Genomic DNA, 20476 nt, shown 5'->3' on the forward strand with positions numbered 1-20476 from the left:
TTTTATTCAACGCTACTGTACCAGCTCAAAAAATCATTAAAGTATGGACTGGTGAGGGAAATGCTATTGTATGTTTACCTTGCACTTACACTTTTGCCTAGACATCCTTTTGATTTGAGCTCCTCATAGTTCTTAGAAGTCGAGCTATATATTAGGAAGGAGTGTTGCAGACAATGTCTACAGGATGGGAACTCTTGGGAGCCTCTAACAGGGAAGTGTTACAGGTTGTGTTTGACAATCAGGAACGTGAGCTCCCAGTGCAGTACTGTGATTAGAGAGCTAATTTCATCCTTGGTTGTATAACTAGGTCATCAAGCAGAATCAGGGAAGTTATATTTCCTTTTTATACGTGGCTGGTTTTATACTTTACCCAGTTTTGGTGTCCAGAATATACTACGTTGTTAAGTTGGAAAGAGTTTATAGAAATATCATCAGAATAGTGAAGTATTTTTTTTTAAAAAAAGTTTCGATTGAAAGGCTGCAAGAGGTCACCATACTTAGCTTGTTAAAAAGAGGAAGATATACGGTATAATCGCCGTCTGTAAGTAACTATATGGGGAATATGTTCTGGGAATTCACTTAGTACAATGATGGAATTTTCAGTCTAGCATATAAAAATAAAGATCTGTGACTCACTGAAGAAGAAAATGAAGCAAATACAAACTAGAAGTAAATTAGAAATGTAAGCATTAAGTCATTTTAATCCTTACTAAAAGACTTCATCTTTGAGTTAAGATTTTTGTATTGATTAGAAAATATGTCAACGTAGATAAGGGATTTACCAAATTTACCATCAGTCCTACAAAAAGGGAACTAATTTGTGTAGTGCTATTTGACTTTATATTCTACAAGTCTTTTAAGACCATGAGTACTAGAAATATAAAGTATTACTATTTCTTCATATTTATGTTTGTGCTTTAGATTTATGGATAACCTACAAACTGAGGTTCTAGAGATAGAATTCCTTTCCTACTCTAACGGGATGAACACCATCAGTGAGGAAGACTTTGCCCATATCCTTTTGAGGTATACAAATGTGGAAAATACATCAAGTTACCTGGAAAACATGCGCTGCAGGATTCCTGAAGAAAAGGTAATTGTTCAGCTAGGACAGCGGTGTGCCACAGCATCCAGTCCCAGTGTCATCAAGATGAAAACATAGCCTTGTTGGACTGAATGAGATTCTGTCACTGAATTAATTAGCATCAGGATTTTATTCTGATCATAAGCTGTGCGTCTCATGTTTTTCAGATACTTGCTGAATAAAAATTAGAAGAGTGAATAGCATTGTTCCATAGGATTTAGCTAGTAATATTTTTGAAGTTTAGATAACAAAGCTTTATATTACATGAAAATTCAGTTTAAACAGCAAACCCCATAAGACTTGAAAAAGAACAATTTTCTAGCAATGAGGCATTAAAAAACCTTTCTTACTTCTCTTTTGCACTACCACTGGAATAGCACCTTTTCAGAAATAACATTGACACCCTTTATCTAGTTGTTTTACAGTCTTAATAATGCATCACTTGTATATAATTATTGATGGGTATGTGGTTCTTATTAATGGCTGAAGAGGTAGAAAAGATAATAAAAACAGTCAAAGTCATAAGGTAGATAGTCCTTCATTTAACAACAAATGTGTTGTCGGAAGTGTGTCTGAGAGAAATGTAGTGGCAACTGTGCATCAATGGTAATCGATAAGATAATGTTAAAAGTAGCTCTTCAAATAAGGGATGTTTTGGATATACTTCTGTTTGTGTTTACAGAAGGAGATCAAATTATCTGTCCTAGAAATCTAACTCTTTCAATAGCTATATATTTTAATAGCATTGACAGCAGAGCTTGTGAAGAAAAGTAACAAATCGGTTTGGATAGTTTGGGTTTGTTTTTTTTTTCATTTGAGAAATTACATTGTAATTTCAGTCTACAGAGTAAGTGAGATCAGTCAGCTGACCAAAACACTCCAAAAATCAACAGTTCTCTGTTCAAATATCTGGATTATCTGATTCTTTCTGTGGTTGTACAGCGATGAGGTCCACTGAGAGATAAATACAGCTGGGGAGTGGAAAGGGAAAGCAGGCTGTCTCTTTTGCACCAGATGAGGTGTAAGTTGCAGTGGTAAGACTGGGATCAGAGTTTCTGCTCTCTGACCCTTTCTGAGTTCCCAGTCTAGCCGCAGAGGCACTCAGTTCTAACTACTCTAAATGGTCTGTGCAGCTTTCAGTGTTCAAAGCCAAGGCAGTGCAACATAAATGGTATAAAGCTCTTTTTGCATGGTTCCCAGATGTTTTTTGTTTAGGGTGAAATCAAGTTTTCCATATATATGGAAATCTGAAAAAAAAAATCACTTTGGGGATTGTATGACGAAGATGTAAGTATCACTTGGGTAACTGAAAAATAATGACAGTCGTAGGTATTGAGAAATACTTCTTTGAATGTCAAAGGTGAAGTTGATTAAGTAATATAAATACAGACACTTTCTTTTAAACACAAGGAAGTATTCTTTGAAGTTCATCTCTAAGTTTTCCAAATACCCCTGTTCTGATAGCAAGTCTTCCACAGTCATTTCCTCTTCTTGATCTCTGGTGGGACCATCAGCTAAGGAAAAATTCCATGTAGAAAGCTGTGTCACTCAGTTACAGGTTTGCTTATGCTGCATTCTGGAAATATCTTGGCACTTGACCAGTGCCATATGTCTGTATGTCATATACTGTACCTCCATTAAGTAAACAAGACATATTGTCATTTTCCATAGCTCTGTATCACTGGCATGGTAAATGTGCTGTCAGTACAGTGGAAGAAGTAAATGCCTGTGACATCTCTTGTGCTGGCCACAAGCTTTTGAGCATGGCACTTTGCCTCTTATTGCTGTGGAGGCGTTATTTGTATGTTTCCACTTATTTACACTTGTAATAACATTATAGTTTGAAAATTATAAAATTTACTCTCCATTTTATTACAGTGATACACTGCAATACTAGTACAAACCGGACGATTCCATTTAGAAGAAAAATTAGTCTAGACTGTAAAGTAATAGGCAGCTGCTCTCACAGTTGGCAATGTTAATCTCTCGTGGTGCTGTATGTAGAAGCCTCTAAAGCAACATGATGATCATTTGTCATACTGTAGTCACGTTAAAACATTCAGCTGGCATGCTGCCTGCTCACAGGGTGTTTTCCTCCTTTTGCTATCTAGATGCCAAGCAGTGATTCATTTAAGCTGGCATCTTGAATTACCACAAATATCAGCTCCTAAAGAAAATCTATGCATTTTTAACAGCAGTGGTGCATTAATATAACAGTTTTCTTTGCTGTAGTAAAATATAATCTGTCCAAATAAATAAAAAAGTTCTCTTCCTTTTGCGTAGAAAATAAATAGTTTCCAGTAGGAAAGTGCTAGGATATCTACATGTTGATTACTTCCTATGTTAAAATGCAAAACGTGTGGCAAATATGAAATTAGAGTTACCAGTTGACCAAAATATGGTCCTAGGAAAGGAGAGAGACAGTAGAATGCTGTATGCCCAGCACTCTGAGTGTCATTTTGCCTGCCCTTCTGCTTATTTTGTGTCCTTTGCTGTTTTTCCTTGAGAGGAAATAAACATGTATGATTGCAGATTATTTCAGCAGAAATTGTAGAACTCTTAAATGAAGCCAGATATTTTTCTAATTGCTAAAATGTTGTGGAGTATGTACAGTTGAGCCATTGACTGCAGGTGTGGCTCCTTTATCTCCCAGCTTCATCTCCAGTGTCAACTCATGGCAGCAGTTTTCATCACTACTGGAAACACAGAAGCTGCAAAAAGGTTTCTTTGTAGACCAGTGGTTCTCAGCCTTTCCTACGCAAGGGCTACTACCCATCTAGATTGATCATCTCCTGTCTAGTTACATGGAAAGAGCAAGGATTTTTGCAGTAGCCTGACCTCTTACAGTATCCCCTACATTCAGAATCTTTACAGACCAGTTGGTGCAAATTAAGGATTTTTAAAAATCATTGTGAACCTAAAAATGTCAGCTCAAGACTTGGATGGCCATTTTCTATTATTGCTATTTTGCCGTAGTACCTGAGGGTCCTAGTTGGGGACTGAAGTTTCACTGATCTAGGTATTTCACAAATATGTGACAAAATTATTCCAGTCCCAGAGAGTTTTCAGTCTAAACAGAGTGCAAGAAATAGAATCTGGACATAAACTATTAGTTATCAAATACAGTGAAACAAGAAGACAGTATTGATTAGTATTAGTAAATTAAGCTTTTAAGATAAAAATTTAAAGGAGAATGAGGAGGTGATTCTGCTTGTGTCTGTGAGAGTTTCCTCCCAATTGCAAAGGATGAAACAGAGAACAAATATGCTTGTTGAGAAAACCAGTTCATGATGGAGATGGGTCTAGCTCTCCAATCAAACAGTTTATAAATCTTAGCTAGAGCTTAGGTAGGATCACTTAAGCTGTGGTTTACATCTCAAGTGGGTGGAAGCCTATTAAAGGCCCATTTTAACAATATTATGTTGCTTTCCACATTTACCACAGTACTTGCTGTCTCATATGGGTTTACGCCCAACCTCTGCCATCTTCTCCTCTGCCACAAACCTACTTTAATATGTTTTCTGTGTTCCACCATACTATAATGACTATGTATATCTTTGAGGAGAGATGTAGGTCAGGATTTTAGTTTGAACAGAAAGGCTCACAGGTCTTTCAGTTGTCTTCAGGTTTATTTTCAGAGAGAAGTAAATAGGATAAAAGGACAGATAGTTAAAGGAGGCCAGGGAGATCAAGGTTTGATAAAAAATGCCATCCCATGTTCAGAATGGCTGACAGACCATGGAGAATGAGATCTAGGCAATGGTCCTGACTTAATTCAAAGTCTCTCTTTAAGATCTCCTTCAAAATTAATTTAGAGATAGGTTATCAGGTCTTTGGATTTGTAGCTAAGATGAGAGAAAAGCAGAACAAATATCATAAAGCAAGAAGAAAAAATAAGCTCTTTAACAACAGCACTTTCAGATAAACTTTCATAGAAGATGTTCTGAAGTCTGGTCAAAGCACAAAAGATTTTTAAAAAGCTGGACAAACCCTGCAATACTTGATACTTGGAGTATCGGCTGGAGAGACTTAGGTGTCTAAATATGAATGTGTGAAAACTTCACCTTAAAGTACAGGGCTTAAGTTAGATCATAACATGTATCTATGAGTTCATTCGATGTATTTATGTGAGCACACACACTCACATATATATAATAGTGGTTTGCAGGTATTCAGTAGTAAACATATTCCGGTATTCATATAAACCTAGACTCTTATTCTCAATATTAACTGCCATACCGTAATAATCCTGGAATTCTTAAAGATTGCCTTAAGCAATGGAACAATATTTTTGACTGCTTTTTGGGTGAGAATGGCTATCCATTGCAGTGGCAAAGAGGAAAGACATCTTGCATTCCTCAGGAGACTCCCAATTCTTTATTGACTTTCAGTACAAATCTCTTGGTTTTCTTTCAATGGGTGTAGGATCTATTCTCAAATTAAGTAATCATATGTAACTGCAAGGTTTATTTATTCACTTGTCATCACTACTCATAATTCTTATGGTGCATATTGTTCTTCTGTGTTTTAGGGTATCACATTTGATGAATTTAGATCATTTTTCCAATTCTTGAACAACCTAGAAGACTTTACAATTGCAATGCAAATGTATAATTTTGCAAGTCGTTCCATAGGTCAAGGTAAGCATTTATATTTTCATAAAAATCTGTTGATAAAGATACAGAACTGTTGACAAAAATACCAAAATGTTTTGTAATTCCTAGTTTGTAGTTTTAATGTCTCAGGTAAAAGGCTAAAAAGGCTAGGAATCCAGCTTTGACAGGAGAAGGCTCAGTCGTATCATAAGAGATACAATAAAGCTTTACAAAGTCATGAAGTGATGAATAAGCTGAATGCAGAATAGTTGGTCACCAAATCCTACAGTACAAGTGTTAAGAGGCACTTGATGACACCATTAAGAGGTCAGTTTAAAGCAAACAAAAGCATTTATTTACACATTGGGCATCTGGAATCTGGTCTTCTACAAAGGTTGTAGAAGGAAACAGTGTCAGAAGGTCCGAAGAGGCATTAGACAGATTTTTGAACAAATCAGTAAGTGAGTGCTGAAAGAACTAGGCAGGTATGTACAGAGTAAAATCCTTAATACAACAGTTGAGATGCTTGGGGAGTGCAAGGTGAACAATATGTGAAGTGATGAGACTTGTGTGCTGTCCTCAAGTAGCATCTTCATGGGTCTGACACAGTAACATCAGCATAGTCCTACCTCATGTGGCCTTACCAAAGGAGTATACTATTTTCTTTGTGCTCGTATTTCTCAAGTTCTGTTCTGTGTCAATTCAGTAGATGCCATCAGGATGTATGTAACATAGGTTTAATTATAATATGATTTTCTGCTTTTGTTATTACACATAGTGTAGCACATGGACCATTATCTTTTGTGCAAAATAATGTATACCAATTAAGCAGTATCATTTTATACCAGTTGAGAACTACTTGGTTTAGAACTGTGAAATTCAGTCCTAATTTTCACATTTTCTTATTTTTGAGTGTTTAAATGTGAAAACTCAAGTTAAAAGTTTACTTGTATTTCATAATATGTTGTCCACAAAGTAAGATTAAATTCATATATTCTATTTTTTTCTTCTGATGTTCTCTTTATGCAGATGAATTCAAACGTGCTGTGTATGTAGCCACAGGTGTGAAGCTTTCACCACATTTGGTGAACACAGTGTTCAAGATTTTTGATGTCGACAGAGATGACCAGTTGAGTTACAAAGAATTTATCGGCATTATGAAAGACAGACTCAATCGAGGGTTTAGGGTAAGGATTCTAATTTTTATAGTTACCTTAGTTGACTTTACTACTTACCACTACTTACTTTAGCACCTGTAGCACCAGTAGGTTGCAAACCAACAGTGTGTATGTTTAAAGACATATATTTTATAGAAACCCTGAAGCAGTCTGTAAGATAAATTTCTTCTTAAATTCTTGATTATTTTTAATTAGAAAGCAATACAGAGAGGACATACTGTACTTTTATAGTACACAAACCAAATTGGAGATGAGAAATCCTCTGCATACTGTAATTTCTTCTGTATTGTGTGGTTGATACATTGGCATTAAGAATTTTAACAAGGGTAGCAATTATGCAGTGAAAAGGAAGTTTGTCTCTCTCAAACTCGGGCAGTTTAGTTAAAGGTCAACCATTGGCCCTTCTAAAACATTATTTAAAATACCATGTGTTGATAATGACTGTTGGAAAGAGTTGCAGCAGAAGATAGTTTTAATTTTCAAATAACGAATTAGTGAAATGGTGCTGAACAATGCTGTATTCTAGTTCAAAGTTGCTTTTGATAATTTAACCCTGTGTCTAAAGTATTAAATTACAAGAAGCTAGAGGGCAGGAAATTACTTGCAGAAAATTTTCATAGGGAACAAGCTTGTAAATCATGCTTTGCCTTTTAGGTGAATGTATAGGCCTTGCTGCCCTCTTCTGGTTCTGTGTAGTACAGGGGAAATTTATAGTAGCAGAAAAATTTTTATTTAGAGATGATCAATAAAAGTCACATTTTTTCCTTCATATGACAGGTGTTAACATTTTTAACTACATGTAAAATGGTGTTCTTACTGACAACCTAATCCCTTAGACCTAAATCTTAAACGGTATTATGATTCCTAAATTCACATTTCAGTATGTTATTTCTGTAATATAATTTTAGTCCTTTTTAGTTAGCTTCCTAACTATAATTTTAGAACTTTCTGTGAATTGGCATTGAATTTAATAGTTTACTTCTTATTTTTGTAATATTATGATTGAATGTAAAATGTGGATAACAACCAGTGCATTTGTAACAAACTTATGTCCTTGTTGGTCCTCAATTCCTTTTATTATGGTGTGGTAATGATGATTGTTTCATAACTGTTTGAAGATGTTCAGCTATATGTTTTAATTGTTTACTAATTGTAAATGTGCAGTGTATGTTAATTTAACCAGAAAACAGCCTGCTTACTAAGTAATTCTTGTAAATGTATTACATGTTTCTATTTCACAAAATGCATGACAGGAATCATATATAATCCTCAAGAATCTGTATCATCCAGCAGTATTCAGTCTTATGCATGTATCTTTCTTTTGCCCAGGCCACTATAAAATATTCCAGTGGACTGTAAAAGAACTATAAAGAATAGCCAAGGGTGTTCAGAATAGCCCTGTCTTTCATAAATAATATGTCTAATTTTAATTAGATATATCTCCTGGATTGTATACCAAATTATTATGATTCGGTCCTATAATTCAGTTATATTCAGACATGCCTACATGCAGACTTGTTAGATTATTCAGGAAAATGCATTCTCTTCACTAATCAGTAGTATTCCAAGACAATTACAGTACCAAACTTAGGAATTACAATTTCCTGTAATTTTTCATAAGTGTCACACAAACCTTATTTTTCCTAGAGTGGATAGTAGTAAAAACTCTGCAAAAATTTGCCTTTTCAGTTTGATAAACACTCCCTCACCCACCCCAATCTAGGTTTAGAATGAAAAGAAAACATGTAAGAACTTTTTGCCCAGAACAAATTGGTGGAAAGTGTCATTAATTGCTTCCTATTGTTTGTACATTAAAAGTTACACAGTATTTAGTGTGGCCAGAACAAGTAAAAGTTCACCCTCTTGCTCCTACAATGTGGAGAGCTCAAATGTTGTCTTGTGCTAAATCAAAACTAACAGATCACTAACCTTTTATTTGTTAATAACTCTGTTTCTAATCCATATTAAGATTTGGTCAGTTCCATTATGCAGATAAAAGATCATTATAGCTTCTGCTTATGCAGTATTTTGTAGCAACATGGAAATTTTTGCCGTGAGAAATTTCAACCTGTTATAAAGTGTAAATACCTGATTTTAATGTTAAATATCCTACAATTAATGTCTGCCCAAATCAATGTAGTCTCCGATTATCAGTCTAAAAACATCTAAAAACAAGTTTAAAATAGGCCTACGATTTGAAGTGTGATTCTACAATTAACATCTTATACTTAGTAATTCAACTTTTTTAAAAGTTGTTTTACTAAAATGTTCGCCCAGAAGAATCTTGAGGGCATCACAGAGCTTGGTACTAGGACCATGTATTTTAGAAAAGGGCATTTTGTAGTTATATAGTCTGACTAAAGCAAACATATTTAAGCGTGAAGAGTTACACAAGTCTGATGAAACTGGAGTTCTGCAAGGTCAGTCAGTACCTACCAGCTTTGTCCTATTTAAAAGCTTAGCCATAAATTTGAGGAAGGTCAGGTACCACCCCTTATAGGAACATAAAAAATACTCATTTTAACATATAATTTAGATATGTTTTTGGAAAAGTAAATGTCTTAAAGGTTTATCAAATGAAATGCCTCTCTTTCTGGAATATAGTATTGTAATCTGAAACCTTTCTTGGTTTTAGTAGTTCGAAACAAACTAGTATGTTAAACTGCCATCAAGTGGTCAGTCAGAGTATTGCCATAAACTTATTGAAATGTGCAGACATGAAAAGCTTTATTTTTGCTTGCTGTTTGGTTTAAAATAGTTACTTTCTTTTTTTTTTAAGAAGACTCCCTTTCCTTTATAAATTCTGTTTTTAAACTGAAAGATTTGGAGCTTAATGACTAAATGATAAACATTTTACCTAGCACATAGTATACTGTATCTTGTAGCTATTCGTCACTTAAAGCCATTTTTTTGTATTTTCATGATACGTTGTCTTATGCTTACCTCTGGCTGCCTTCACATGTTGTCTGCATCTGCGCACTTCTCCATCTTCTGCTCCACAGGGCTACAAACCTATACAGAGGTATACTACTTTCAAATCCTGCGTGAGGAAGGAACTCTATAGCAGATAAATGACGGTATGTGTTAGCCGCCCTGTCTGAGTGTGCTGGCATGCTTGCAGGAATGGCTGAATGTTGAACTGTCGCTGCTTTGTTTCCCATTCCAAAATTCAGGAATAGGTTATCTGACTGTAAGTCGTGTAGTAGCTCAAAGCGTCACGTTGTGTTTTTGACTGAAGCAATAGAATTTTTTTCTGGAGTTGGCAATGACTGACTCGCACTGTCACTGTTTTGTAAGCCAGCTGCGATTTTGTACTATGTTTGAAATGAGGAAAAGTATTTTTTCATAGTTCCTGTTGCTGTTTTCTGTCTGTCCTGTGACTACTTCTCAAGTAATTTCTCAGGTACCTATAGCTAATAAGTATTTACCAATGAAGATTGCAGAGGCAGATTTTTCTTCCTGACAGACTGTTGGTAACTTGATTCTACTTCGATTTATACAGCTACACTTCAGAAAAAAAGAACATGGTTTGGGCTTGATGAATGCTATGCCAGCAATTTTCGAAAATCAGCACTGTGCCCACACATGACCACCATGGCTATTTCTGCATATCCGCTACATGAATATTCATTCTTACAATTAGATTGTACTGTGGGTTTCAGTGTAAAAACTGGGCTGTGCATATTCTGTAGTCATATTGTGAAACCGTTTGTCACCTGGTGGACACAGCAGAAATGTGTTAGTAGACATTACTCTTCTTACATAAAGCAAGAGTTTGCTCCTTTGCACTTTAAGGTTTTGGTGCCAGCTCCTTTTTCGTCTCTATATTTATAGACTTTGCAGTAGCTGCTACGAAGGCTGTCAACAGCTAATGTATGTCCCAGATGTATTATTTTGCAGTGGGAGGAACAAAGAGATGTACGCCATGACAAACAAGGCCCCATAGCCAGTGGTCTGGTGTGAGTGGACCCCATGGAGTAGCCAGCACATCTTGTCCTCCTGAGCCGGGAGGATTAGACTGTCATTCCTCCTCTGTTGTTAATTCTGAGGGACAATATTAAGCTGAGATTTCTTGTTGAATAACCAGCTTCAGATGGCTACATACATCAGCGTATTGGCATCTGACCTTCTGAATCCTCCCCTTTCCTATCATATGTCTCTCTGAGCACTTGTATGCCAATGAGCATGCTGGGACGCTGGTTTAAATCTTTCTTCCCTAACAGTAAAACAGCATGGCAGGAAAGGAAAGTAGGTACGCTAAGCAGAAGTTTCTTGGATCGTGTTTATTTGAGGTGATGGTTGGCTTCTAGCACAGTTGAAAATGTAAGTCTGTAAGGATGAGAGGTGGGTTCTGTTTACTCAGACTAGTAGCCCACCAGCTCAGCAGTCCCACTGATGTTTTTTTTTTTGTGGACCCCTGTGCAAGATCAGTAAGGTATAGGAAATATATCTAAACTATTGACCTATTCCCATGGCACAGTATGTCATGTATCCCAGATTGTGTTCTTTGGGACTCTTCATACCTTTTTTTTTTCAGTGAAGTGCCACATCTTTTAAACAGGCTGGTTCTTTGAAATTCAGCAGTAAAGACAGCTTGGCGCATGTCCAGGCTTATGTCTGAGAAGTGTAAATGACTAATGAAATAGTTAAAACAACATTTTAGTAATCCCAACTCACCAGTCACATAAGAAGTTCTTCATGGCTTTAGATTTATTTCATGTAACTTCATCTCTTTGAAAATTGTGGCTCTTCCTTTCTTCCTTTCCCATGTCTTTTTAAAAATCATTCTTTTAGGACTACTTTGTCTTTTTGTCCCCACTAATTCTGCCACAGCCTACATAGTAATTGCGTATCAAGTATTGTTTAAACTGTAAACTTTTCAAGATAGGGAACGGTTTTTACAGGAAAACGGGCAAAATGTTAGACAGTCACAGTGCTTTCCTTATAATTTCAGTGAAGGGTATGTGACCAACTGGAGCAAAATGCAGTGTGACACAAAAGAATCCAACATCTAATAATCAAGGCAAATAAAATTAGCTTGGTGACAGAAAGAGAGACTGTGGTAAAAGCATCAGGTTTATATACCTGGACACCTTCACAGAGATTTAAACTCAGGCAATAAATTAATTCATTCATTATTGAGATGGCATAAACTGGGAAAAAAAATACAGTGGAGATTTATAAAGGGAGATTTTCATTCACTCTGTATAAAGTCATTCTCGAGGAAAAAAAAAAATGTAAAGTTGAATAATGGTATATCTCCACTACACACTGGGAGACAGTACAGAGAAACCAGGTTAGTTCTCAGCACACTGCCCTGGCTACAGGCAGCCTCACTGACATAGTGTAGAGGTTGCTGGTTATTTACCCTGCTCTTCTTCCCATCTGGAGCTCCTGGATGCTGTAACAAGAATGCTTTGGGTACCTAAGCTTGCTTCTGTAGGAATGTATCGGATATCTGTTACCTGTGCACTGAAGAATACAGTGTAAACCTCATATATATAAAATTCCCTCTTCCCTGCAGACACATTAGTCAGCTACTGCTCTTCACTTGAGCAACTGCTCCCTGTCTCTTGTGATGAATTACAGTGACATGTCCAGTTATTAGCTATTCTGAGTTCCTTTTTGAGCAAAACATTATGTAACTTATAATATTTCTTCAGATTTGTTGTACACATTTATTAAAGTTTGTTGCAAGCATCAGCTAATGGAAATTGAAACTTTAGCCAAAACATGCGAAGTGATTTGGAGTTAGTTACTGTGAAAAACAGAACTAATTCTGTCTTTGCCGTACAGTGTGAAGATTTACATAATTCTAAAAATAATTATTTTCTGTTTAGTTTAGAAATTGAAAAGATAAAAAAGATGGAATCATTGGAGATTTGAAATTGAACAATTTCAATTGGGTAATTAAATTTCAGTCTGATGTGCAAAGAAACACATAAATGTATGTGACATATAAAAATCTGTTGCAATTGCATCCCAGAGTTAGGTGCAATATAATAATTCTTTATTTTACTTTGTTCCAAATATAAAGGTACAGATCATTGTCTGTCCTTTGATATACTTTCTGTGGTAAATGTGGAACTCTGATGAAAGATTATACCGTACTTTGAATCTGCACCCTGAAAAGGGATAAACAGCACATTGTGCTATACATTACGTATGTCTAAATTGCACTAATGCAATTTACTTCACAGCATAAAAATGTTATACCCTTAGAATAAATAATGAAAATCTCTCCTTGGGGAACAACTGTACAAGCCCTGTGTGGTCCAGAGAGCTGGCAGCGTTCTTGGAGTGCTTGTCTTTCTGCATTGCTCTCCCTGCAGGGCACACAGCCTGACTTGGCATTGGCAGGTACTCCTTTGTGTATACTGTAGGGAGAACAGAAAAACACGTTAGTAGGGAACTGCCAAACAGAGCTGAGAGGAGAGCTCTACTTCGAATGCCTTACGGAAGGGTTATCTAGGAAATTTCTAACAAAACCCTTTCAGAGTTAATTTCTGACAGAAGGATGCTAGAGGCCAACTTCAGGAGGGATTCAAGCCCATCTGAAAGTACTGTTCACTAAACTAGTGTGCTCAGAACCTGTAGTAGGTACTTAAGCTATAATTCCAATTTTGTTCGCTTCTAAAGTATTGAAAATAAATATTGTGTGTCACAATTGTAAATCTAGAAAGTAAGTTGTAAGTACCAGTAATTTCTTGAAAATCTTACTATTTTTGCATTAAAAGAACTGTTTTCTAGATGTTCTGAATTTTGTGGGGCTTCTAAATTTCTGATTAAAGGTTTTTAGGAAGTAACAGTTAATAACTACAGAGTCTTGGGACTGATTGGGGAAGCAAATTTAATTTTGAGAAAGACATGAAAGACTCAAGCATGGATTCAGAACCTCACTGCTAGTCATGTTTCAACAATAAATTGCTGTCTTCTATAAATACTTCATTCAGTCAAGCAACATTAAGACATGTCATGTAGTTAATATTTTGAAAGCTTTTAATTTCCATACTTTCCTAATATACATCAGTTGAATGCATCTGTCATGAGATAGTTTAAAAAAAAACAACATGAAGAGGTTGTTGCTTACTAGTTGAAGAGACTGTTGCTTACCTCTTCTCTAAAGCAAATAAAGTGGGAAGTGGGTGACAGGCACACCTGACTCATCTTACAAAAGTAACTGGAAATTACAGAACCCAGACTTTTGATCCTAAAACTGACTAGAACCTTAAAAACATACCTGGCTACAGTGGGAGGAAAATGTTCCAGTGAAATGTGAAAGCATTGGAGATTATGTGGACAAAATGTTCTTTCTATGGATTTGGTACAGTGAGATTAGATACAACAATGCATACATTAGAAATAAGTAGATGAACAGTTAATGTACTTCAGTGTTTCTTGTACTGATTTTCATGAACGTTTCTCTGAACCTGTTTCATAAAATAAAAAATAAATGCTATCTCAAAGCACTGGTTGATCAACTGAACGTGCTTTTCTTAAATAATGCAATTCATTTTGCAAGTAATGCGTTTCTTTTAATAAGATTGACCATAAATCTCAACTAAATTATGCATTCCTCTACGTATTGTTTCTAATATTTCATTTCAAGTCTGGATTATATACTGCTGTGGATTAGATTGTTTTCTGAATATTTACAACTTCTGCATAATGTTCTATGCTTTTTAATTATACAAGATGAGTAATAAGAATTAATGAAATCTAGGCTCTAATGTTTTGTTTTAATATATTGCAATGTCACAATATTTTTAACTTCTTCACTCAGTTCAACCAAAACAAGCTGTCAGACAATCTCTCACCTTGACACTGTAACCATTTACCTCCAGATACTGGACGTAATTTCTAAGATGGATTACAATTTGAAATTACTTGTAAATGCTTCTGACTTATCTACAGTTACAATTCCTGTTCCTTACTTAGCCTCTTTCCCCAGTTGATGTAATATTTAGCCCCTCTCCATCTTTCTATACTTACTGTCAAAAGAGGCTTGTGAAGTTAGGAATAGCAGAAGAAATTATGAGATCCAGTGATAACTACAGACAGCATAGAGTCTAGTGAATCTCCGAGGCCGGCCTTTGGACAATATTATTCTCCATTCAGTGGGAGCTTATTAATGTCAATGAACTACAATGCAGTTTAGGATTAAGGTAACCTAGTGTAAAGAAGCTTTCATATCATCTGCCTGTTTTGTATTTGGCTTTTGCTAATGCCTCAGTTTCATGAACATCAATAATTTTTATGCTTTTTATTTGGTGTTAAGAGGTGAATTTTTTAGTAAGAGTGTCAACATGAAGAAGCAAGAAATAAAACTAGAGAGAAAGAGCAGGACATACCTGAATAAAGAAGAAATCCTTTCTTACAGCTTTTAATATACATAGGCTATTTGTTGAATGCTAACTGTGCTGTGAGGTGAGGATGCATTTTGAATAATTAACCTGTGTATGGATTTATAACCTTCATTTTACAGAAGTATTTCTGAGCCATTGAAGCATTTGATTATTCATGATTTTAATATTAAAACATGTATCTAGTGTGTATGAGTCTGAGTAAAACTTAATGTAGTATTAAGGAATTTAGTGAACAATATCTTTTTCCAATTGTATGTTTTCACTTTTCACAGGAGACTCCAAAGTATGGTTGGAAGGAATATTACTCTTGTGTGATGGCAGTAACCAGTGAACATCTCAGAGATCTATGGAAGCAATTTCGGAGACGAGATATGCTGAGATAAAGGAAGAAAGAAGGATTATTTACAATGGCTAGAACTATTTATTCCTATGAATTCTTCATGAAGAGCAAACAAACCCAGGTGAATTGTGAATCTTCCAGCTGCAATAGAAAACACAGGACTTCTTTTCCACTTAACGTAGTGATCATCAACTTCTACAACCGCTTTTAGGTATGTATTTTATTTAAACAACAAAAATGTCACCTGATTGGCAGAAGTCTTTTTTTAAGAATACATTTGAATATTATTTTTTATTATTTTGAGATATGTTTGTCATTTAAAAGAAAACAACAAAAAAAGTTTTATACCTGGGTAGGCAAACGTTCTGGCAATGAAGAGAAACTGCCCCACATCAGCTTAGACTGTGAATTTGCCTTCAGAAGAGCACTATTAAAAGTTTGTGCTAAATTGGGAAGGAGAATACACTAAGTAACATAACAATTATATATGAGTTGAATGTACAAATTAAATTCTTAGAAGCTAACAAAGCTGTTACTTTAAAAAGAGTAAAGCTGTTATGGTTATAATGTGAATGATAGGTATTTACCTAGGAAAGGTACTGTATGGACTATAATGTTCAGATTCTCCAAGTCTTACTATTATGTTTATTAATTTATCCTTTAAAAAAAATAGTACAGATTTTAAGATGTCTTATGAGCATTATGTTGAAGAAAAGTCAAAATGTACAAATTCATGTTACATAACACACACTTTGTAATATTTATTAATAATTTTATTGCGATACATATAAATTCACTGATGTATTTCTGGTAGAGTAAAACTTCATGTGTTTCTTGTGAATAGTGCACTTTTATATGAAGTACTTTATATGAAGTAAGATGTGGCACTGAGTAGAAATTATAGTTGTTTAAGTTGCTACTCTGGAATGCAGTTATCTGAAAAATAGATAAATAACTTGTGTTTATGTCAAACAAAAAAGCCAAACAAAACATGAATGCATGCAGCAGTACAGAGCAACACTCACTCAGTAATATTATTTGAATATTACGCATCAAATATCAGACATAAATTAGACCTTACAAAGGTTATGGAGACTACAGGCAATCAGTAGCCACTATGCCCTTTCGTGCCCTGTAGGTTTAGATGTTACTGAAACAGTGGTAAGGGCACTGTTACATTTGGTTTTCAGATTCTATGAATTTTTTCTTTGCTATTCAGCAGCAGCGTTTTTCCTTACTCCCTTTCAAGATGATCGTTAGGTAGTGTGAATTAAACCCAAACAAACACGAACACGTATTCCTTATATCCTTGAAAAGGTTCACTGGACATTAAGTAAGTCTGTATCCATTTAGAAACAATCTGTGCCTTGAAATAATTCTAGCTGAATACACACACACTAAAACAAATGTAAATAAATTGTTACCGGAAAGGCAAATATTTGGTGGAGTCTGACAATTAAAATAGAACCAAAATAATGGTTTTAAATCTTTTATTACTCCAAATACCTGTAAGCAAACTCTCAAAATTGTATTTAGTGCACACGTTGCTCAAATACCATCTTACATCACATGTGAATAGAAAAGATGTATAGCATCTGTGTAAGTACACCTAAGTTTAGAAATATTTAATTTATAATAAGATTTCTCTGCTAAAAAAAAAAAAACAACAAAAAACCAAAACAAAACAAAGTGAAAATGAAGATGTTTCTTAAGAAATTCCACCCTGGGTATCTTCAGAAAAAAATGTGCTAGGTGTGGCTTTTATCTGAGAAAAAGCCAGTTCAGAAAGCTTTTGAAGGATGCTACTTTTGTTAATATTTCATGATAAATATTTACCAAATTTCCACTTTGGCATCCTTAAACTACCAACAACAAGAAAAATCAAATAAAGTGGGATAAAGACACAACAGAACATGGATAAGCTGAAATCCCTCTGTGATCATTTAGGGAATTAATTGTATTCAATGTATCATCTTGGTACACAAAACTGTCTCACTGTTTCTTGTCAGCATGTGCAAAACCCAATTTGCTTCTTCAGTGATGAAGGACAAAACATGGGAAGAAAGGATAGGGAGTTATGGAAGGGGTTCCCCTCCTTCCTCTTTATTCACTACTGCCCACTGACAGTGATCCTCCCCTTGGAGGAAGCAGCAGCACCATCATCGTTTTGCTCCTCCACTGCCCTAGGCAATAATGCACTTTGCTTTTATGGCTGGCTTGAGACAATTTTATTGTTTTTCTGTATATTTCCTAACTATAGTTACTTAATATAAAATAGAATGTGGAAGTGTCAGATTCGTTTTTAAGAGTATTTTTTCCCTCATATTTAATAATAAGTTATTTAATATAAAAATGAATATATGCATATAATATTGTTTATTTCAAAATAAATGTACTTGAAATTAATTTTCTTTGCAGTGTATATCATTCAAATTCTTTTGTCATTAAAAAAACCTTTTTTTGTGTGTAACATAAATGTACAAATGTTTTAAATTGGAGCATCTCACCATCACAAAAAATACACTTTTTTTCTTCTTTCGGTCCTTTCTTTAGATAGCTTTGCTTTTCTGCCACAGAATTTTGTATAAATGAGATGGAAGTGCAAGGACAGACAGATGAAAAGAAGGCAGGGTAATGGGATATGCCATCTGCTATAGAGGCACCCCTCGGATAGGCAGCAGTCACCGTGCTCAATAAAACATTATTCAAAATCCACCAAATTCCTGGCAGCAGAGAAAATGTGTATGCTGCAACTAAATTATGTGATAGTTGCATAAATGAAGGCTTTTTGTAAAACCAGCTCTTGTTCTCTTCTGTAAGTTGAGAAAACTGTAATAATGTAAGAGGATAATCAGTGGATGCTTAGGAACTGCCCACTGATGTCCAGACCAGCTGTAAATTGTGATAAAATGGTAACTATTAAACCTGCAGCTTTGGGTAGCTGTGTGTAGCTCCCCTTAAAATTAAGCCAAAACTAATATGAATATTTTCTAGTATCTGTGAGGTCTGAATGTACAGTATTTTTCCCTCTATCTGAAAATCCATGAAAGCATTTGGCACCCTGAGCCTGTCAGCAGATGGTGCCCTTAGATATATCACATTCTTTTTCTTACACACACAATTAAATACGTGGGGGTGCTCTTTAATCTTGAATGGGTAATGTTCATTTTTACCAGTATTTTGACTTACAAATTCCTCCCACAGAGAAACATTATTATTAGCTAGGAGTGTTCCATAAAAATCTTAGTACCCACTTGAAAATCTTGATACTTAATTTATATATATATAAACATGCACAGGAACAGCAACATACTAAACATATTTAAGTTTTAGTAATATGTTTCTGTTTATTCAATGTAAGCAAATAAACTATTACTCCTGGGGTTTTTTTTTAAAAGTACAAAGAGCTGAGTTACCTTTGTATGTCCACCTTAGTTTAAAAACAAATTAAATGAAATTAGTATCATTGCACAGGAACTTTTCCAGCTCCTGTTTCATAGCCATCCGTAGCAAATAACTTTTCAATTACAGTTTTCTTATGACTATAAATTTATAATCCTTCTTCTTTTTAAGCAGCTATAGCTATAAGCCATGCTTTTTTAATAAGTGGTTTTACTGTTAAGTGGTTTTAGGTGATTTGCCTGAGGCTGTAAGTTCTGGTTTGAAACAATGAACTCTTAACTTACTCTGACTCTGATTCAGAGGCTACAACCTAGGTTCAAAAGAGTGTAGTGCTGTAAAAATAAACTTTCAGGTGTTCAAATCTGCAGTAAAGTACTGAGCCTTAAGTTAGTCACCTAGGCTCTCTAACAAATGTGTGCAGAGAATTGCACGGGATGCAGAAATACCACGAACTATTTAAAATCAGCAAACTAGCTAAACTAGTTAACCGGGCAGTGCTGAGTATGGGGATGGTTTAAGATGTTGCTCCAGGGAGCTGTTCATTCTCATGCACTTTCTCTCATGGCCAGTAGCATGTGTGTGACCAGGGGGTGGGATGGCTCAGGTGAAAATTAACACAGCCAAAAAACCCACACACGTACGTATAGATGCGACTCAATGAAAACAGCTCCCCGTTACAAAAACACTGGGGGCAGCATATGAGAGGGGGTGGAAATACATTGCCTGAAGCAGAGATGAAGAGCAGGATAATGGCAGTCTGGATTCAGAGAGACTTGAGCTGGCGTCTTAGTTGCTATTAAATTACGCTTCTTGCCAGAGATAACATGGCTTGTAAAGAGAATATGTCCTTGCACTTGGAAACTGCTTGACAAAACCCAGTACAAGGAGCAGGGACTGGAATCCAGAAGTCCCTGTTTTGGGCAGATGCCCTGAGAGGTTGCTGAAGTGTTTACTTTCTCTGGTCTCGTGAATCTTGCATCCTTTTCTATATCATTTTATAAAGACAGCGGACATATTGCCAAAACTGGCCTACACACTGGCAATTAAAACACTTAAAACACTTCCACGAGAAGTGGAAAGAAAGAAATTGTGGCTGTCACTGCATTTTGTGCAGACATGTTCTGAGGATCCCTGGCAATAGAAAGCATGAACACGGGCAGATGTCTCATCCCTGGACAATATCAAACCTGGATGTGTGACCAAGGTACTGAATTGCTCAGCTCCGTCAAGGCATTTCAGGGCATTAGCTGTGTAAAAATGGGTTTAAATTGCCTGTTCTAAAAAAAAAAAAAAAAAAAAAAAAAAGAGGCTGTCAGACTGATTGATAGTTTTACATTTAGATGCCTGCTTTTGGAGTCAACCATTAAGCCACCTAACTTCTACTCCAAAGGGCAGAAACTACTGGATCAGTGCACACAGCGTGGGATGTCACTAGACGGGATAAGGTTCCTTACATACAGCCCTTCAGGGGCTTTCTGCTCTAGGGGTCATGATTTTTGCCTAAGTAGAGA

General features: G+C 35.6%; 1 protein-coding gene across 5 annotated transcripts in view; it reads left to right on the forward strand.

The window, feature by feature from the left end:
- The window catches only part of MICU3 (mitochondrial calcium uptake family member 3), a 62627-nt gene extending 44658 nt beyond the window's left edge, over nt 1–17969 (forward strand). For 4 of the 5 annotated variants that reach the window (XM_068402896.1, XM_068402897.1, XM_068402900.1 and 1 more), the window contains 4 exons: nt 922–1093; nt 5616–5724; nt 6709–6866; nt 15496–17969. In XM_068402896.1, the coding sequence (XP_068258997.1) occupies nt 922–1093; nt 5616–5724; nt 6709–6866; nt 15496–15606 (550 nt within the window). In that variant the 3' untranslated portion in view covers nt 15607–17969. Of the gene's footprint in view, nt 1–921; nt 1094–5615; nt 5725–6708; nt 6867–9859; nt 9935–15495 lie in introns of all 5 variants that reach the window. The other variant, XM_068402898.1, reaches the window with a different exon arrangement.
- Nucleotides 17970–20476: the final 2507 nt, after the last annotated feature.

This window comes from Nyctibius grandis, chromosome 6, assembly GCF_013368605.1.
Source record: "Nyctibius grandis isolate bNycGra1 chromosome 6, bNycGra1.pri, whole genome shotgun sequence".
Classification (NCBI taxonomy): Eukaryota; Metazoa; Chordata; class Aves; order Nyctibiiformes; family Nyctibiidae; genus Nyctibius; species Nyctibius grandis.